Source organism: Cyprinodon tularosa, unplaced genomic scaffold (assembly GCF_016077235.1).
Source record: "Cyprinodon tularosa strain WSP-4 unplaced genomic scaffold, ASM1607723v1 ctg10, whole genome shotgun sequence".
NCBI classification, from domain to species: Eukaryota; Metazoa; Chordata; class Actinopteri; order Cyprinodontiformes; family Cyprinodontidae; genus Cyprinodon; species Cyprinodon tularosa.
This window is the reverse complement of record NW_024037782.1, coordinates 2,073,433-2,094,218: the sequence shown is the minus strand read 5'-3', so window position 1 is coordinate 2,094,218 and position 20,786 is coordinate 2,073,433. Positions and strand designations below refer to the sequence as shown.

The 20,786-nt window shown below is 37.5% G+C and overlaps 1 protein-coding gene across 1 annotated transcript; it reads left to right on the top strand.

Annotated features, from left to right (window-relative positions):
- The first annotated feature begins 1,727 nt into the window (after positions 1-1,727).
- fam210b (family with sequence similarity 210 member B) lies at positions 1,728-14,016 on the top strand. The gene is made up of 3 exons (XM_038299970.1): positions 1,728-2,350; positions 10,291-10,481; positions 13,703-14,016. Exons 1-3 carry the CDS (start codon positions 1,928-1,930, stop codon positions 13,917-13,919), a joined length of 831 nt encoding a protein of 276 aa, XP_038155898.1. The 5' UTR covers positions 1,728-1,927; the 3' UTR covers positions 13,920-14,016.
- The last annotated feature ends 6,770 nt before the right edge of the window (positions 14,017-20,786 follow it).

The window sequence follows — 20,786 nt, the reverse complement described above, 5'->3', positions numbered from 1 at the left end:
CAGGGGTGGCCATGGCCACCCTTACCCAAGCATTGGCCACCCCTGTGGCCACCCCTACCATTTGTTCCCTCTAATACAGATGGTGACAGCAGTAATACTCTCAAGTGGAATATTCAAAACATTAAAATTTTTCATGGTTAATAATACACATCAATATACTGACATCAAAGATGAGAAATACAGAATTCATGCTCTTTTCAGAACTAGATTTTGTGTTATATGGGGTAAAGAGAAAATTATGTGTCTCTGCAAGTCCTCTGGTAGTCTTCAGTGAAATCATAGATAAATAACAATTTAAATAAAAACGTATCAAATAATCAATTTATGTAGATATTTGTGCTTGTAAATATCAATTTTATGCAGAATGTTTATTGATACAAGTAGGTAAGTAATAATGATGGAAAAGATTTATGCCCCGATCCCAAAACTGAAAGAATTTTATCACTATACCTTTTATTTAAAAAGCACAGATGTTTAAATATATGCGCTTACTTGTTAGCAAAGGCTGTAGGAAAGTATAGTTTGTCTTTATTTAGAAAATATGGATGTTTTGCTAATTAAATCAATGACCTGGACTACAGAGAAGAGGTGGGGTAGCTGGTGGACTGGTGCAAAGATAACAGCCTGATCCTGAAAAGTGGAGAAGACGAAGGAGATCATCTTGGACTTCAGGAAGAACCGACCTAACCACGCTCCACGGCTCATCAACAGCTCAGCTGTAGATGTGGTCAGCAGCACCAAATTCATGGGGGTGCACATCACAGACACCCTCACCTGGAATGTAAACACCATCTCACTGATCAAAAGGATGCAGAAGCGCATGTACTTTTTGTAGAGGATGAGGAGAGCCTACCTGCCCCCACCCATCTTCACCACCTTCTACAGAAACACAATAGAGAGCGTTCTGACCAGCTGCCTCACAGGTGTGGAGGCTGCAGCACCAAAGACTGGTGAGGAGAGCAGAGAGGATCATCGGGGCTCCTCTTTCGTCCATAAAAAAAAGTCATCCCAGCCCTGGGTGTCCTGAGCCTGTAACATCATAAATGACCCCTCACACCCCCACCATGGACTGTTCTCCCTGCTGCCCTCTGGGAAGAGACTTCAAGCATCGGATGCAGGACCAGCAGATTCCAGAACAGTTTCTTCCCCACTGCAATTAGACTGCTGAATTTTTGTAAAATGCGTTATTGTATTGTATTTTATTATATTTGTTATATTTTATCATTATATATATTAAAAAAATTTAGATCTGTAAAAAATTTTTTAAACTATTTTTCAAGGCTGCACTTTAAAAAGGATGAAATTGTTCAGAGAGCTGTTCCAAACGAATTTTCGCTTAGACTTAGACGCTGTGACGTGTGGAGGCTGTCTAAGTCCAACTTTTCTGTTGGAACAGTGTAGATTGACTCTAAGGTTCTGTTGCCTATCTGCTTTAGGCCCCCCCTCAGTGTACATTGGTTATTGCCTGGCCACCCTTATAAAAATGTTCTGGCTACGCCTCTGGGTATTATTGATTGATTTGTGGCTTATTTAACTCAAAAACTCAGCAGCCAGTTCTTTTTGGTAAATGGAGATCATAGACAGGAAGCCTAATTTAAACATGTTTAGATTATTTTTTTTTTTTTAAAAAGCTAAACTTATCTTAATTTAATCTTCGGGTTATGATGTAACTCTATTAGATAAACATACACGGTTATGCCTTTAAATACCCCCTCCCTCCTCTCTGGATTTAACTATCTGCGGTTGCGCGTCAGTCCGGATTGGCTGTCTGCAATAATCGGACTACAGGAGGACCGGAGGGGACACCAGGGGCCACAGGGCAGCATGTTTACCGCCACCCACTTTAATAATTAATTGTTCAGGTCGAGTAACTCGCCTAATTTGATTTTCTGGACACTCTAACCTCGCCAGTGGAGGCGCACCAACAATGTTTTTGTGCCGTGCGGGGAGGCTGCCAGCGTCTGTACTGGATCAGGCTTACAAACGTCCGGGCTGGTTTGTGGTGCGGGTCAAAGCAAGCGGACCGGGAGAGGTCTCCCTGACAGGCCGGACAGGCCGCAGCTTTCAGCGGCTTCGGTTCCTCAGCGCGTGCGCCGGCGGGCTCCAGCCGAAGCACGCGCACCAACAAGCAGAGCCCGTCCAGAAGTGGGACAGCTCGGCTTGTTTGGTAACAGACTGGGGACTCTTAGAGCGGGTCGCACCCAGAAGCATTCAGCGATTTTCTAACTCAATGCTCAGAGGAGACACGAAGGCTTTGTTTCCAGGTGACACCAGCAGCATGCAGACCAGAGCCGCCTCCACCAGCGCAGGGACTAGGAGCCGCGAGGAGCGCGCTGACAGCAGCAAAGCGGTAATTAAAATGTTTGTTTAACTCAGTGGGACATCAGAGGGTCGGACCTCCACATGCAATCTGTTTGAAGCCTCCTTTTGGGAGGATTCATAACTTTTCCATAAAATATTTAGTAAGCAGGAAGGATGTGGCGCCCTCAGTTCCCCCGGGGCAGCACTCATGTAACCGAGCAGGCTTGTTATACAACTCTTTGTTGTGCATATGTTATTAATGTCCCTCTGCTTCACGAAAAACACGCTAAGCGCTGCAGCAATCTATACCGAGGAGCCTCACTCTGACAGCTCAGATGGAAAGTTTATGAAGAGTGATTCACTGTGGCTAAACCCACCTGCAGCTGAAGCATATAGGTTTACCTTCTCCTCAACACGTGGCTTTAATTGGTGAGTCAACAAAAGTGCTGTAAAAATGCACTTAAAAGCTGTTCAAGAGAGCATAACAAATATCCACAGACAGGTCTCAGATAATGCATTTATCATGAGGTGGAAGAAAACCCCGTATTTGTTCATATTTGCCTTCCAAGGACACAAACTTGGTTTGCAATCTGAAAGTAGATACAAGCAACCATCAGAAAAATTCAGATGTTTAAGAATCTTAATGTTCAATGGATATTTTAAACAAGTCAAGTTCATGGATGATGGATGAAACATTGCCTTGTTTTCATAATTCATACATTAAGTTTTTTTTTAATTAACAGAATTAGTATAGTTTGTTTTTAATGATTAGAAAAAACAGCACATTTAACAAGATTATTACATGAATTTCACATTTGCACCCATGTATTTTGTTTTTACGATGGATGAGTAGGAAACTTACATTGGGTTTTCTAATTATGGATCAGAAGCCTATAACATACTCCCATTAAAATATACTTGGTCTTAATGTGGTCTTAATCTAGGCAAAAGGGTTTATATCTCTTTAATCTGATTAGCCAGTTGCAATTACTACAGTATTAGTAAAGTTGTGGAGGAGGGGCTCAGTTTAGCAGTTTGCTCAATAGGAAACAGGAAAAATAAGCTTACTCATTGATCTTACAAACAGTTAAAGTATGCATAGAATTTAGAACGGAAAAGACAGAAAGAGAAGAAATTATTTCATTTCAACATAATTTTAACCATTTTATTCTTTTAAGCAATATTTTTTTTTGTTGGGTTCAGCCCTTAAGAATGTGTGATTTCAGAAGTGTTGAGGCCTCCGAGCATTTTTAATATTTAGGCACTACTTGACAAGTCAAGAAAAGAGACTCAAACTTGATAAAAGAATGTATTCATCCTGTAGGTCACTTAAAATCTCATTTTGATCTGATTTACATTTTCAATAATTCTGTTTTAGTGTTAAAACTTTTAGACAAAGAAGGATCTCAAACTGAAGGCTGAACCAGTATTGATGCAAATTATTAACAATCTATATCGTCCCTTTATCCTTTACAGCCTGCCACTGATTTTCATTTTTCTTTTACTAAAGTCAAATATGTAAAAAATAAGATTTAAAAAAAAGTACCACAAATAAAACAGGATGCTCTACAGAAGAGAACACAATGCCATATGGTGTAGCCTATAGATGGATCTCTAAGGCAGCTTTCTTAAACAAATTATTATTACAGTTAATCAAAGTAAGCATTTAAACTTGTCACTTATTTCACTTTTTTTAAATCCTTGTGGGACTCCTCAATTACCTGATTTTTTTATTTTATTTTTGACTCAAAACAAATAGGAGCTACTAATAAAAGTTGTATATTATTATTATTAAATGCACTTGGCTTATTTTTATATTGTTAAAAAAAAAAGTGTAAACAGGTATGTCACAGACCTTTTGATGAGGTCTATCTTTTTGCACCGTATGAAGAAATTAACATTAGTTCATACTTTTGCACATTAATGCTTGGTGTTGAGCAAAATAAGTCAATTTAACTTTGTAACCTTCAATTTTGAGCATTTTCCATGTTTATTTACAGCTTTTCCGTTTCAGAATAAACAGACAAAAGGACACAAATGTACTGGAGAAAAATCTAAAGCTAAACTTGCACAAAAGAATAAATGACTTGTTTAAAAAAACAAAACAGTTAAAATCTTAAACATATATACATATAGTGTTATGTTGCATCAGCCATTTCAGGACATTAGCAGTAGGGATGGACTTTGGAGCAGTATTTTACTATCTGAAGCTGACTGACAAACTGCAACAGTGAAATGTCAAAGTTTCTCTAGAGATAAGGCTGAAATAGGAGTGGTTGAAATCCTCTGGTTAATTCTACTGCAAGTCAATGCAGCTACTGAAACATACTAGCATTTAAAGTTAGCATTACTGTGTAAATGTAACATTTGTTTTATTTGATGCAAGAGCAAAATTATAGTTATAATAGGTTGGCCTTTATAACTTTTGCCACCACAGATATTAAAAAATATGTATAGCAAAACTAAAAGTCATAGAATCTTGACACACATTGAGTGCCTTGTAAAGCTTTTGCCTTAAAAAAATAATGTTGCCCCGTTACTAACACAGGCTTCTATTTGTATTATTAGTCTATGACTTATGACTTGTCTACTGACTTTTTCTGTCTAATCTAACTGAACTTGAACCAGTTTGCTAAGAGGAATGTTGACCTTATACGTGACCTTAAGGTTTTAAATACTTCCTGACCTAAAACTGCAAAGTATCAAACCCATTTAGAAGGACATATTTGAGAAGTAGAAGATTTCTTGAAGAAATTTAACTTTTTTTTGTTTTGTTTTTTTTGTCATTTCATCTTTGTTTTGTACTCATCTGAGTTAATCTATCACTTAAAAATCCCTGAAAATGTAATAGAGGTTGTAAACTTGGCTTGATAAAATGTGAAACCAAAGGGTAATAACACTTTTGCAGGGCTGTGAACAAGGCATTATTTTAAAAGTAAATGAGTTTAAAGTTTTATGATTTAAAACACATGCAAAACAAATGAGTCATGTTTCACTTTTTTTTTTTTTTTTTTGTTTAGCTTTTCCATAATGGCTCTGTGATACAGTCCATAAAGAAGATGCACTCTAAGAACTGAACTGGACTCGTAAGAATCTATAGACTTCCTTTTAATGTAAATCAGCGTTTTGTTGCTGGACACTCAACTGTCTGACTGGGAGAATCAGCACTTCACCATTTCCCTCCCACTCTCGGCATGTTTGCTCAGAGCCTGACTGTGCCTTTGTCTCAGTTTTCATGCCATTGTGACTTTGCATGTGTTTTCATGGCAGTGAAAAGCTGTTATCCAACACAGCAGTCCCACTGTTCATGTCCTACACAACCTTCCTGGCACAGCTCCCTCTAGCTGCTCGCTCACATGACCCTCCCCACGGTGGTGCCCGTATTTACTTTCAGCTCTCAGTGTTGGAAAAAGAAAAATGGCTCTGCTTACTCACCAGGACTGGACTCGTCCATTATCTGTTGGTGAGAATGTGACCATGGCTATGGCCTCATCTAGTAAGCTTGGGCCAAAATTTAAAAGGACAGATGTCGATGTAAAAGATCAGTTGGTTTCTTCATTGTTTATCTTTCCTGAATTAGAAAGATAGTTTTGCTGAGTCTAAATAAAAAAGTTAAAATTCTTAGCAGTAAAGATGGAAATTTAAGTAATCACCAATGTATGTTTTGGATGTGATTAAAAGTTTCAGTTGACATGAAGTGTTGTTTTTAAATGGCTCCAACACTCGTAAGGTAACAAATTATTTAAAGAAATTCAACACAAAGGTCAGGCTTTTTCAGGTAGATTACATCTTTGTAACAAAGCAATAAGGTTTATTCCTGGAAAGGCTGTTTATTTGCCCTTTAAATTATTCCACATGTGTAAAGACATTTATTTTTTTGACCTTAGCAGCAGAGTCTAGCGGTATAGCTTCACAAATGCCAAAAAGCCTTTTTCACAACTGATATTTATATTTGATATCGATATAAAGGAATCAAGAAATATTGGCAGTTTAACAAGTTAAAGAAAAAACAGGGACATAGTGTGCAGGAAAAGACTTTCACAAACATATTGGACTGGGACCACCAGCCAGTTCTACTTACTAGCTAGGAAACCCTTTGTTGCACGATGGGTTTGAATTCTTCAGCTAGTCATCGCTGTTATTTTTTAATTATTTTAGCTTGGGTCTGAGCTCTTCACAGCTGATTACATGACGTTTCAATTGGGTTGAAGTAAGGACTTCAGTCAGGTCATTCCAACTGTACCACTTTCTAGATTCTGGAAGCAGCCTTTGATGTACCCCAATTTTTCAGGGTATGATTCAACGTTTTTTTCCTCGGTCTAGCTTACCTGAATCAAATGGTGGAATTCCATAATCAATACGGAGGTTCTACGATTCTAAAGTCCTGGTAATCGCCTGAATAATTTGATTCGAGTACGTTGGAGCAGTAACATATCTAAGTGTCAGGACACTGGCCTTTCAGGAGTGGAGTTGCCAATCCCTGGCTTAAGGTCTGGTCACACCAATTCGCTTCTGACTTTGAAAGCTCTAATGTGATTTTCTTTTTCTGTCAAACTAGATGCGTAGAGCAGTGGTCTTAAACTCCAGTTCTAAGGGGCCATTGTACTGAAACTTTTAGATGCATCTCTTCTTCAACACATGTGACTCCATGGTCAGCTAATAGGCAGAGCTCTGCAAGGCTTGATTGCTGGTTAGTGAGGTAGTGCTATTGACCCATCATAAAGCTGCAGCACACCAACATTTAAGTATCTGAGTTTAGGACCTCTGGTATATAGACTTCCACTGCACATAGGGTGACCAAATGTACCTCTGTCCTGGTGTTGCACAAATTAAAACAACATGGCCCATTTGGCTGTGTTAAAGTATAAAAAGTCAAAAGAATGTTCAACAGGTGATTTTGTTAAATGTAAAAAAGCTGGGAACTCGGAAATGCAGGAAGAGTTGATTTTCAAAGAAATTTTCTTTAGAAGTAATTTTTTTATTTCTTACAGAGGGGAGCGTGGTAAGTTGTTAATAAACTTGGCTGAACAGAAATGTGATTCAAACAAAGGATTATCTTACACTATAATGGCAAGAAAGATGCACAAATCACTGGGGAAGGAGTTTGCCCCAGAACCGGAGGGTTGTTGGTTTAAGCCCCAGCTCCGGCTTTCAGTGTAGTTGTGTCCTTGGGCAAGACGCTTCACCTGTATTGCCTACTGATGGTTCTCAGAGGGACTGGTGGTGCCAGCGTATGGCAGCCTTGCTTCTGTCAGTGAGTCCCAGGTCAGCTTTTGCTACACTGTAGCTTGCCACCATCAGTGTGTGAATGACTGTTTGTAGTGTGAAAGTCAAGTCCTCTGACTATAAAATGTGTCATATAAGTACAGGCCATTTACCTTATCTGTTGCTTTGAAAGCAAGATAAATTGTTGCGAGATTTGTGAATTGACAGACCTCCGAAGATACATCCTGCCAGGAGCCAGCAGATACAGTTGCCTGGATACAGAAATGTTACAGACCAATGCAGTGAAGTCTTTGATCTCAAGGCATCAACCAGAGGCGGAGGGCTAAAGCTAAACAAACGTGGCTCCGTCGGTTTTAGCTGGAATACCCTTAATTTTATAAAGTACCTTTTAATCGTTAGTCAATGTTTTAATTTCAGAATATATTAATTGATAGTGCTTCCCTGGCAGATGAAGCTTGGTCCCTTAGAGCGCAAATATAAGATTTTAACTGTTGGTGTGATATTTTCTCTATCCATGATTCAGACTGCCTCTAATGATGACAGGACTTAAAATATGCTGGTATTACACTGATGCACCTCCCCCAGTTGTCCCTCTACTCCCACCATCTGCCAATTCAATTTGCCCATAAAAATTAAAATTAATGTTGGCACATTAATATCTCTTGATCTACAGTAGTATCTCACATCTTATCTGTATCAGCACGTTGACCTCATTGATGTATTTTAAGAATTTTATGAGCTTTTACAAGAATGCAGTCCCAACGGTTCAGCGCTATAAGCACCCAGCCTGTGTTGGCCTGAAAATAGAACACAGGCATTTCCTGTTTTCTCTGAGAATCCTGCTTTATCTTGACTGAGAGGGGAACTTTGCCGTATTAAACCACCAGTTCAGATGCCTTCTTGCCAGCAAACACCAAGGTTATATTTTGATGACCCAAGCTAAAGATTTATTTGCATTTAAGGTAAAAGCTGAAGGAGTACCACTCATTTTAGGATAGTTATAGTTATATAGCAACAGTGCAAGGCAAATATTAATGCCTTTACAATAAGAATATCTTATTTTGATGCAGTGTATTCACCTGCTGTGCTTTATTTACTTCTTTTCATCTTTCTGTAAAATGCATTTTATGTCATCTCAGGGCACTTTACAGAGACAAATCAATCAGATCATGCAGTCAGATTGATTAAAAGTTTTAATTTTAAGGAAAACAAGCCATTGCATTAAGTCATTGACTTTGCAGGACTTGCTCCCCCTGGATGAGCATTTTGTGACAGTATTTATCTGTTTGCACTGTAATGTTGACTCTGTCACTTTTTCCTATTTAAACTGTCTTGCCTCTGAAATTGCTATATAAATAAACCTCCATTGTCTTTTCTAAACCATGTAGTTTAAAACTTTATTCACACTCACTGGAGAATAAATGTAAGGGAAACAACTGTATGTTTAGATCATATAAAGTGTCTAACTGGGATCAGGAACTTTTTACCCCCTTGTGTTTTCCTACCTGTGTCTCTAATTCATACCTGTTGTGTACTCCACTCCTTCCATTTCATCCAGACCTGTTCATCCTGTTTCTTAGATGTACTTAACATGCTGTAAATAATTTGGGTCAGTTTTTTTTTTGTAAGAATTGTTTTTATAGTTTGTAGATTAAAACGTTTTAGTATATGGTTTATTTTACAGACATTAAATATTTAGGAGACATATTGGCTTATAACCTGTATCTATAGAGAAAACAGTTTGTACCCTGCTTGTGGAGATATTGTCATAACATTGAAAAACAGATGGTTGTTACAAAATATAAATTATTTTCTGCAAAAACTTCTGTTTATAAATGACTTATCAGTTGGGAAAGAAAACAGAACTACAAATGGGACCTAACGGTGGCCTTAACCTAAAACCTAAATTATCAGGACTGTTCTGAATGTAGTAGTTTTGGTCATTTTTTAAATTTCGGTAGATTTATATAACTGGCTCAAAGGGTCAAACATTTACCTTGTCGTTTATATAAGTGTTAAAATTCAGTTAATTGATTCTTTAAAAAAAAAAAAGGGGGGGGGGGGGATTTTTATGCCCAGTGAGGTTTGCTTAGATTTTTTTTGTGCATGGTCTAATCCTTGATCCAAATCATTACACTTCTTTAACTTCCTGAATCTGGTCACACAGGTTCTGTTACTTTAAGCGTGACTGGAGTTATAGAATTCAACTCCTGTGACTTTTGTCAGATGGGAGATTAAGTTTGCTTTCTTGTTGGTAATGACAACTCTCACCACCTCGGTGTCAGTGCTCTGGAGCAGCCTGCAGGTTGCTTTGGCTCTTTTGTTTGACGTTGACTCACTTCTCTACCCCGCGCTTGCTCTACAGCAGCCTGCCTCTCCTAAGCAATGTGTCAGCCGGCTGCAGATGGTGTGGTGCTTGTGTCACAAGGTCACGAGCAGAGTCGTTTGTGTGTTTGTGTGCCAATGAGAGGCTCTTTGTGTGTGGGGGAGATTCTGACTGACGCATTTAATGAGTGTGACAGAGTGTGCAGTAATGTGAATTATCTAAAGCTCACAGAGACGGCAGCAGAATGTGTTTAATCCATTGAGTCTCATGCTTCATTAATAGGGAGGCTCATTAAAGACCAAGCTTTGTTCACTCATATTTACAGCATAAAAGATAGTCGTTTAAAATTCATACACCTTTTGTTTGTATTTTATTCCTGATTCTGGAAGCTTACGTTATTCTCCTCTTTACTCCCCAACATTTTTCTATTTCTCCAGGATCTCCAGGATGCTTCCTCTACCTCAAGCAAAGAAAAAGACCCAGGAAACACACCAGAGCCAGAGGAAGGAAAACCCAACAAGACACAGCAGCTTAAGAAAGTATTCAAAGAATATGGAGCAGTGGGAGTTTCCTTTCATATTGGGATTTCTCTAATGTCTCTGGGAATGTTCTACCTCCTTATATCAAGGTAACACGAAAGACTTCCAAAAGTCTAATGTAGTCCATTAATTTCTTTTTTCTTCAAGTTACCCTGACACAGTGTTTGCTCTCTTTTTTTGTTTTTGGGCATGGTAATAGAGCAGCTCTGAGAGAATGCAGCATTAATCAATATATATTATGGAAGTGGAGGAAGCAAGAAGATATTACAGGCATATTATAGGCCAGTGTGTCTTTATATATGAAAAACATATAAAAAAAAAAAACCATTCATTGAAAGTCCTCCTAATAATTCAGTGCATCCTATACTGCGGAGAATACTGTTCTCTCAGATTTGATGCCATGCACATGCAGAATGTAGAGGAAAGGGATATAAGTGCTGCACACAGGGGGCTTTGTCTTCTACGTATGCAGTAAGGGATGCAGGTAATTTGTTTTTGTTATTGGTAGCAAAATACAGTGATCAATGATCATCAATCTCCTTCCTTCCTTCCTTCCTTCCTTCCTTCCTTCCTTCCTTCCTTCCTTCCTTCCTTCCTTCCTTCCTTCCTTCCTTCCTTCCTTCCTTCCTTCCTTCCTTCCTTCCTTCCTTCCTTCCTTCCTTCCTTCCTTCCTTCCTTCCAGTGACAGATTTGCTTTTCTTGCGCACATTGCTTAAAGGAGAAGTTCGGTTTTTTACACTTTAAGCCCATTTTCTGTAGTGTCCAGGATGAAATCGAATGATCAAGAATCCACCTTTCGTATTCGATTTTCAGAGTTTTTTAAAGTGTTTAACAGAGACGTTAGCACCTCGACGTCGGAGTACACAGAGTGAAGCGAAAAGACTACAACTGTGTAAACAGGCCCCATTTCCGTTTCCGGTGGCAGGGGTATATTGACTATTCCTACAGAACTCAATGGGATTTACAAAATGCTAAATAAAACACTACAGGGACGTTTTTTCTTTACGAAACTCTTTTTGGAACGTCATTGAACAGCGCTGACGACCCGGTGAGTAGCATATTTTAAAAAAAGAACGTTTAAGGTTGTTTTAAGGACATTATCGGACATGCTCTATGCAAGCCATTCTAAAGCAGCCAGGGGGGGATTCTGCATGAGCCAAATAGCAGAGACAGGAGCAATTGTCAAACTTTTGGTGTCGATCATTCGATTTCATCCTGGACACTACAGAAAATGGGCTTAAAGTGTAAAAAAACCGAACTTCTCCTTTAATGTATAAACAATATATGGTTTATTTAGAAGTATAGGAGTTCAGATACATTTGGCAGGTACATTAAGTGTTTTTTTCATTCAGAGAGCCCAAATTCTTCTTTATCCCCTGCACCCCTTTGCCATTTGTTGACAGTAATGCACAATGAAGAAGATACTTCCTTCTCTACGAGTTGATAATCACTCTAATGTAGAGTGACTTTAAGCATTATCACAATGAGTTATGGCATGCAGCAGGGGAAAAATTAGTGACGGTGCAGAATAGATTCACATATTTAGCAGACTTCACTATGCTGAGTTTAGGGGAACTGTTAAAGTGGGAGAAAGACTATATTAATAGAGCCAGCTTAAGACTGCATTCCTTGCATGTTTATTTCAGAAAAATAGCTCAGACATTGGGACACAACTGTAGAAAACAAAACCCTGTTTTATAAAGCGGGGAAATACAGAACAGACTGAGTTTTTTCAACTTAAGGCGACATTTGTGGCTGAGGTCAACTCTTTGAAGGGAAAAGTGAGAAACTTACTAGTTCTTGAGGAAAATGCATCACCCTTTGGAAACACACAAACTGCTCTTTATAACTAATCCAGCAGCGGTTAAAAACTTTTTAAAACATTTACATTTTTCTCATTAGCAGATCATAGCGATATTTTAAAAATGTGGGCCAGTTTTTGTGTGTAAAAGAGAATACAATTCAGAATTGATTAGATTGGTTAAACATTTCTCATCTTTATTTTTAACACTAGAAGCTCAGACCTAATGCAAAGTAATAATCAGCTTGTCTTTTGTCGCCATCTTGTGGTGTAGTATTAACACAACAGAAAACTAATGTACAGGAGCAGCTCACACACTTGCAAGTTACCAATGTCACAGCTTCTTTAAGTACCTTCATTTCATCATGATTGCGTTTAAAACTTTATTTACCTTTATTTTGTTCACAAGAAAGTCATTATTTTTTTCTACCATACAGTATTTGTACACATGGTGAAGATGTGTAAAAAGCATTAAGATAGATTAATCTTTTAATGCAGCAGCTTGATAAAAACGGCTACCTATTTTAATGTAACTCAGATTTATTTGGTGTATAAAACTCCAATATTTAGAATAATAATTGTTAAAAAAAAAGCACACAGCTGTTTATACCTCTAACAACTTATATACATAAAATGACAGCATTTCTTAGTATACTTTTAAAGGGGCTTTATTAGTTAGATCAAGACTTTCTATTGTTTATATATCTATCTCTGTTATTGGCAAGGGTTTGTGGTACAATATGCATGACAATACAATATTATCACAATATTGCCAAATCAGATATATCGTGATATTCTAAAAATAAATATAGACACAAAAACAATGCTGAAAATCAAGATATTAATCTTTCAGTTACTCTGTTATTTTTTAAGCTGCTATTTGGAGCCAGTTTGCGTCTGCCACTGTGTGCTTTTGTGCTGAACAGCAAAAAGGCTCAATGGCACAGTCTTCTGCAACTGTGATGCTGAAGTAGCGCATTTCCCTGCACTCTTTTAGGGGAATTTTGTTTTTTTCTAAATCGGTATAAGGAACGGAAAGATCGATATATTATCAATAAATTAGGTGAGGTCTCTTAGAAAGGTTTCCTGCTAAGAATTTGGAAAGAAGTGACCAGAAAAGATTACAGAAAAGCAGTTATGCACATTTGAGTGACAATATGTGAAGTAAAAAGGGTTTTGAATCCTTTCATGTTTATTTTGCCTGACTATAATTATGAACATCGTGTTAGAAATGTATAAAATTGATTCAGGCACAGAAAGGGTGGTGTTCTATAAAATATGCTGTTATTAAAGGACCAAAATGATTAAGGACCAAAAGTAAGTGAAATGCTTCAATTCAATTTTTTTGTATCCATCTGAATCCTTCAGTTGTACACAAATTATAAGAAAAATAATCTTACTGTACGTTCTAAATGATTTATGAGGAAATGTTTTTATTCATTTATGATAAATAAATAAAGATAGATAAATTGTGATATTTCTAACTGATTTTGTATTTTGGCTCTGCAGTGGAATCGACATGGCGGCTATGCTGTGCAAACTTGGCTTCAGCGAGGAGCTGGTTCAGTCTAAAATGGCAGCAGGAACCAGCACGTTTGTCCTTGCCTATGCCATCCACAAGCTCTTTGCTCCTGTTCGTATCAGCATCACTGTGGTGTCAGTACCACTCATCGTTCGCTACTTGAGAAAGACTGGACTCTTTAAACCGCCTACACCCTCACCTTGACGACTCTGCTCTTCTCCCTTGCTCTCTCATGAAACAACAAAATCCTGACTGGTCATAAACTCAAAGACTCTGTTTAACATTTTATGATCAATCATCTCTTCTGTTTTGCATTTGTTCAATTAGTTAACAGAATGTGTTTGACTGAGGGAATAAAGTCTTAATATTTATTCAATCTTAATAAAAGCAAAACAAATGCCTGGTTATTTATGGACAAGGACTTTTACGTTTTGAGCTCTTTTGTATCATTATGTTAAACTGAGACCTTTTTTGGTCAAGTCTTAGTGGGTTAAAGCTGTGAAGGTTTCCAGTGGAAATAAAGACCGGAAAAAAAGCTGATCTCCTTTTCACTTTGCCGCAATAGCTGACTCGGCTGTATTCTAGTGTTATGTGAGTCAGCAGAATACTCCAGATTCCCTCTGTTGGACCTTTTACCCTTTTTGTCCTCTCCACACTTGCTCATAAAATCTGCTTCATAAGTTCTGCTTTTTTCCCTTTTTCAAAAATGTCCCATTGTGACTCCTCATCAATCCACATTAGTAACCGCATTTGACTATGTTATTTATATTAATAAATTACAAATTGATGATTTAAACCCATACATAGCAAATAAAATCCTCACTGCTTTCATCTTTGGCCCACACAAAACAGTTATTTAATCTTTTCATTAATGTCAACAGGAGTTCTTAGCCCAGTTCTGGTCATCGCATTTTCTTAGTTTGTTGTTTAAATGTTATGACCTATTTAGTTTTTTTCTTTTTCCAGTTCCGTGAGCTTTAATAGACTGATATATCTCTTCGGCTGTGTTTTATACTGATGTGGAATAATTAGTCTGAATCCTCATATAAGGAGCTACAAATTTTATACGTTTTCTGAATATTCCTTTTTTTCATTAGAAATGTTTTTAATAAAACCTTCATTTTGCTCTTAAAAAAAAAATAAATAAAAAAAACTTCAAAGGTGGTAAAAAAAAAACAAACTTGAATTTGTACCCAAAATTTCATGAAAATTTGTGAAAACTATCTTTTATGCAGTTTAGACGTCTTAAAAATGGTTTATTAAAAAAAATAAATAAGCAAAAATCAATTTTGGCCAATCAACTTTTGTATATTGTAATATAGGTAATCCAAAGCAAGTTTAATTAGCATGTCCTTCTGTCAAATACTTCACAAAGCCATTTAACTGTTTTTCCATACTGATTTATCATTTAGATTTAGAAAACTACTCAATCCAGTCAAGGCAGTAACCCACTGATATATGGTCAATTCAAAATATACAGAAAGAAATCACAGAAGACCAAAACTGTTGATGTATAAAAATGTTCCATGGTTAAATCAGAATCAAGTTTATTACCAGGTAGTTTTGTACTTGCAAGGAATTTAAATTGGTGTTGGTGCAGAAATATTATATATATATGTACAGAATACAGAATCTATATATATAATAAAAAAAACATAAAATATACTATATACAATATATACACAGTAGAATGTATTGCAGGAGGTCTGGAGATGCTACGTTGGTGTAGCTTCTAGGTCCTGAACGGGGGAAGCAAACTGATCTGCCCTTCTATAAAGTGTGACTATATTGGAATTACATAACCTACAGTTGTGAAGAGAGGCATAATCATTTTAAATAGTTTGTGTCAGTGTTTTGAATATGCCTTGATTTTGGTGCTGTACAAGATCAACACACTGGAAAGAGAAAAAAATGAAAATATTTTTTTGTTGGCTGGTAGGTAGGTAGATAGGTTTTCTCTTCTTGTAGGTTCACAGTGAAATGTATAATTTCAAAACCATTTTTTTATGTATTTCTCCAAATGTTGCACAAAATAGATACCTTTTTTAAATTCAATTCAGTTTATTTACAGTATATAGCGCCAATTCAAAACACAAGTCATCTCAAGGCACTTTACAGTTCAACCAAATCATACAGTCAAATTGATTCAAAGTTTTCTATCTAAGGAACACCAGTTGATTGCATCAACTCATTGACTAAAAGGCAATCCCTCACACTAAGCATGCTTGTAGCGACAGTAGAGAGGAAAAGACTTTTGACAAGGGCCAAAGCCCCATTGTTCAACTTTCATATGAGTATGTAAGAATGGAATCGTTAGAAATTTTTTTTTTATTGAATTGGTTGAACCAGAATTTGTTACATTTATATATTAGTGGGAAACTGACCAAGCCATTGGTTTTGGATCAGCCAATTTACGTGGTTAACCACACAACCAATAAAAATCATAACAGGTTTACTTCGCTGGCTGTAGTCGGGTGTAGTGTGAAATAGTTATTACATTTACATGAAACACTTTCACATATTTGACAAAAATCTTCTACAAGTTTGAAAAAAGAATTTTACATGTTTGACAAAAGACTTAAAAACTTACTGAAACACTTTTAGATGTTTGGCAAAACACATGTTTGACAAAACACTTTAATGGGTTTGACAAACCGTGGGCCTGTTCAGATTGAACTTTATTTTCAGACTAGAGCTTCATGAGTTGTCAAGGGTGAATTATAGAGCTTTCACACTGCGATGCATAGTAGTTTTTGTGCATATCAGATACAATAAAGCAAGGCAGACAGACACAGACAACTTATAAACGTGTTTAGTCAAATTTGTAAAAGTGTCTCAGGTAAATGTAAAATTCCTTTGCATTCCTGGCCACTGTAAATTATAGACCAAGAGAACAATTACAGTGATGTGTATGTGTCCAGCATACAGATCTTGGCTTTTAACCTTGGTTGCAACAAGTATTAACTTTTAGTAAGTTCTAAGAAGCATTAGTGGGCACAGTGGTGTTGGATGCAGGAGTTTGCCTTGTAGCCAAAGGTTTGCTAGACCAATTTGTATTGGTCTTGTACCAATATATATTGGTTAAAAACACTACAAAATAAGATTTTCCTTTTAACCAGAAAGTTGGTTGAACACATAAATATCAACCAGATTGGTAAAATTCATAGGTTGAATTTTACCAATCTGTCTTTAGGGTGTTGTAGGCTATAATGGAACACACTTTCCAGTTCCAATCCAAGGCAATGGTTGTTCAGTCCTCCATGCAACACTGAAGACCAGATCTATGCCCCATACATAGAATTTTCAGTTCATTCAACTAACTCTGGGTCTGTTAGGTGAGATAGACCGGTCTTCAGCTGTTATGTTGCCACCCCTTCGAGAGAAGAGTCTGTATTCACTGGCGAAGCAGGCTGCGTTCTACTTATGATTCAAAGACAACTGAACAAAATATAACAAAATAAAAAAAAATTAGAGGAAAAAAAACTGTTTTCTCACCTGGTAGACCCTTGTTTGCCACCCATGGAATGGTCCTAGCCCAACTGTTTGCCTCACTGTGCCTCACTGATTCTGCTGCTGTTTTGCAGCTGTGCCGCTGCAACAACGCTGATGAGACGTCTACTCAGAGCTGCTGTAAGTGATCATATTAAGCCCTGCAGATCTTCCGCTGTTGTTTTGCATTTTAAGTCTCTCCAAGAGCTGCGTGTTAGAGCAGGTGGACTGGGTTTGTAAACTGAACCAGACCAAACATCATTCCTTTCTTCCTACCCAAGTCAAGACACAGTAAAACCCCTTTTTCCCTTTTTATCTGATGTTTACTGAGGTACTATAAGCTTGGGCGAGGTTAGGATAGATATTTTTTGTGTGTCGTGTTTTGTGTTTGCCTCAAAGAAGTTTCTTAATTTTACCTGTTGATGGTTTTTAAGTAAAAGAGTTCTGAACTGAATGCTTATTCTCACTGAGCCAGAGGATGCTGTATGGGTTTGTCTCTGTTTATTTTCCCTTTGTCTAGAGTCAGGGTGCTATCGTATAATTGGCTACCATTGTTAGCTTCAGGCTACCTCATCTTCAGCCAAGTGTATACGTGGGGGCGACCATCTTTGGACAAAGATTTATAGTCCTTTGTCTTGGCTGGGACCTCCCTCATTGCCTGGTCTCCTGATGAGACCTGAGCAAACCCACTTTGCTCCAGTGCAGCTACATTTGAATGCATTTAACTGTTTAAAGCAGTCACTGTTCATTATTCACTGCAAAACCAAAGGAAGCTTCACTGTTTTGATTGTGTCTAAGATATCTGAAATGTCAGTTGTCAATTATATGTATCTGCTGCTATTTTAAAGCTTAAATTTATCAACATATCAAGCCATAAAACTTGAACATTCCCTACTCTCTTTGGACAGACCCCTTTTTACCCTTTTTATTAGCCTTTCATTTATCTTGTGCCTAATTTTGTAGTGTTGCATAGTTATTAGATATGATAATACTGAAATAGGGATTATTAGACATAAAGATACCAATATTTTAACTCTGGTTGTCTGTGATTATTTATATGGTGAACAATTTATTACTCAGAACCAGATCCACCCTCTGTTTGGTGTCGGATGCAGGAGCTTGCCCTTCAATCAAGCGGTTGACGATTCAAGCCCAAGCTCCGGCCTTTAGTATCATTGTATCCTTGGGCAAGACGCTTCATCCATATTGCCACCTGCGTTGCCTACTGATGTTGGTCAGAGGGTTGCCCCCATGTATAGCAGCTTTGCTTCTGTCAGTAAGCCCCAGGGCAACTGTGGCTACAATGTAGCGCGTCATCATCAGTGTGTGAGTTGGTGAATGACTCAATGTAGTGTAAAGTGCTTTGGTCAAGTGCTATATAAGCGTACAGGCCATTTACCACGACCACCAGTAACAACCCTTGCAGTATATTATCTAGGGACTCAAAAGGATTGTGTTTATCTGAAATGCTGTTCAGTACATAAGTCAAGATGCCTCTCCCAGGAAAGAGTCCAGCCCTTCTTCAGGCTGAGTTTCCAAAGCCAAATCTGTGTTGGATATGTGTGAAGTTCTACCTGCTATTGCTCAACAACATTTCCAGCTCCTTGCCTGCCAATTAGGTGACAATGCATGTCTCTAAAATTAGATAAATAGACTTGTGCTTCACCTCACATCCGACTTGCTTGGCACTTAATCCTAATGTTCATTAAAGAGACCACAGAATAACCTATTTGTTTGCACATTGAGTCAAAAATTTTACCCAGACTTCCAAATACCTATTTCTGACAAAAATATCTATATTTGGTGTAGTATTTACTGCCTTTTTTAATATTGATCATGAAATTATAAATAATTTGGCCTTATGTGATCAATAATAGAAAAACAAAAGTGAAAAAAAATTAAAAGCAGTTTCCTCATCATCCCTATTCTTGACAATTTTAATATAAATTATACTTTAGCTCAGCTATAAGCACATTACTGTTAATTAATTCAGCTGTTTCAATATCTTGATTTTAATCTATTTTTAATTGACATGTCAAGATAACTGGTTAATAGATGTTGGAGTGTTTATAGAAGAAGTTGTCATTACAGACAGCATCAAAATATAATACTTACCTTTAGAAGACAGGCTGCTAAAATATGAAATCTTTTATAATTGCTTCTTGATTTAGTAATTTATTTATTACTAATTTAAGAAAGATCTAAATCCATCCATTTGTGAGTGGTTTAAAAGGGGCTGCACTTCTGACTTTTGAACACACTGGGGAGCTCCTGACCTTCAGATAAAGTTGTATTTATTTTTTAATCTTCATTAGATACAATGGCCTTTTATTTGTTACATCTTAAAAATATATGGATCAGTTTTTTTCAAAAACCACCATGCAAATAAAAAGATATAAAACGTATAAACAAATTAAAGGAGGGCTGTTTGTTTCTAAGGAGTTTAGATCAAAATACATTGCACTGTTATGTTTTATAAAAACTGTGTTTCAGTTATCACATCAGGTGATAAATGAAACCGCAACCCACCCGCCACCCTGTTTCAGACCATGATTTCTCCAGTATTTACTGTGTGATTCAGCCCTGGAAGAAGTCTCTGCTGGTATGGTTTTACTGAACTGCTATTGAATCATTGCTGCTTTGAGAAATACCTGATCCCTACCTTTGAGTGTGTATGTGTGAGCGTAGGTCTTGATCAGGTGAATTATTCAGCAAGGAGACTTGTATATAACAGTACCTGCTGGCCTGAGACAGATACAGGCCATGTTTTTTTTTCAGAAATGGAGCTTTGGCAGCACCCTGACACAAACGTGCTGTCAGACACAGGCTAACCAAGACACGTACACACACGTACGTGCACATGAAGAAAAAGTCGAGGCCTCATTAGCCATGATGAGGACAGGGAGCTGCCACTTCCTCTCCATCCCCTGCATGTCCCCCATGGCTAAGAACAAATTGGTGACCAAGCTCCGAGCCACTCTGCCGGGCTACCTGCAAAGCGCCAGGATCCATCAGGCTGCTATCCTTGCACTCAGGCACATTTGTGTGTAAGAAGCCCCCCCTCCCTCAAAAAAGAAAGGGGGATCTGTATGATTAGGCTCAATGTCAAATTCAACTCGACCCCTAAAAAGCCAGAGTCAGAACAAGAGTGAAAACTTGATACCTGCCTCAGCGCTTGACTTGTGCACCTTTTATTAAAAGGCTGAAACACACAGCGAGCATCGCCTCTGTCACATTAAAGCTGTAGACTTACACCCTGCCTGCTGTGTTTTTTTTCTTTTGTTTTTTTCATGACAAGAGTTGGAAGGCATGTGCTCGTAAAGTGCTGATGTAGGCAGTTATATGTAAACATATGGCAAAGTGTCTATCCTCTGCAACATACACTTTGCATGTACCCTAAAACTTTCTTCTCTACAAACACCCTTCCTGCTAGTTTATTTTTTATTATTCAAATTACTCCTTACCATCCTCTCTCTCATGTTCTGAACCTCCTTATTGTTTTTTTGTTACTTTTTCCTCCCCTGGTCCTTCAGTTAGTCCTTCTGTGTCAGTTTCTAGACAAAGGCACTTACAATATCATCC

Coding starts and splice junctions, on each gene's coding strand:
- fam210b (XM_038299970.1), top strand. CDS start 1,928: ATGTTTTTGTGCCGTGCGGGGAGGCTGCCAGCGTCTGTACTGGATCAG. Junction 2,351..10,290: donor GCGCTGACAGCAGCAAAGCG/GTAATTAAAATG, acceptor CTATTTCTCCAG/GATCTCCAGGATGCTTCCTC. Junction 10,482..13,702: donor TTCTACCTCCTTATATCAAG/GTAACACGAAAG, acceptor TTGGCTCTGCAG/TGGAATCGACATGGCGGCTA.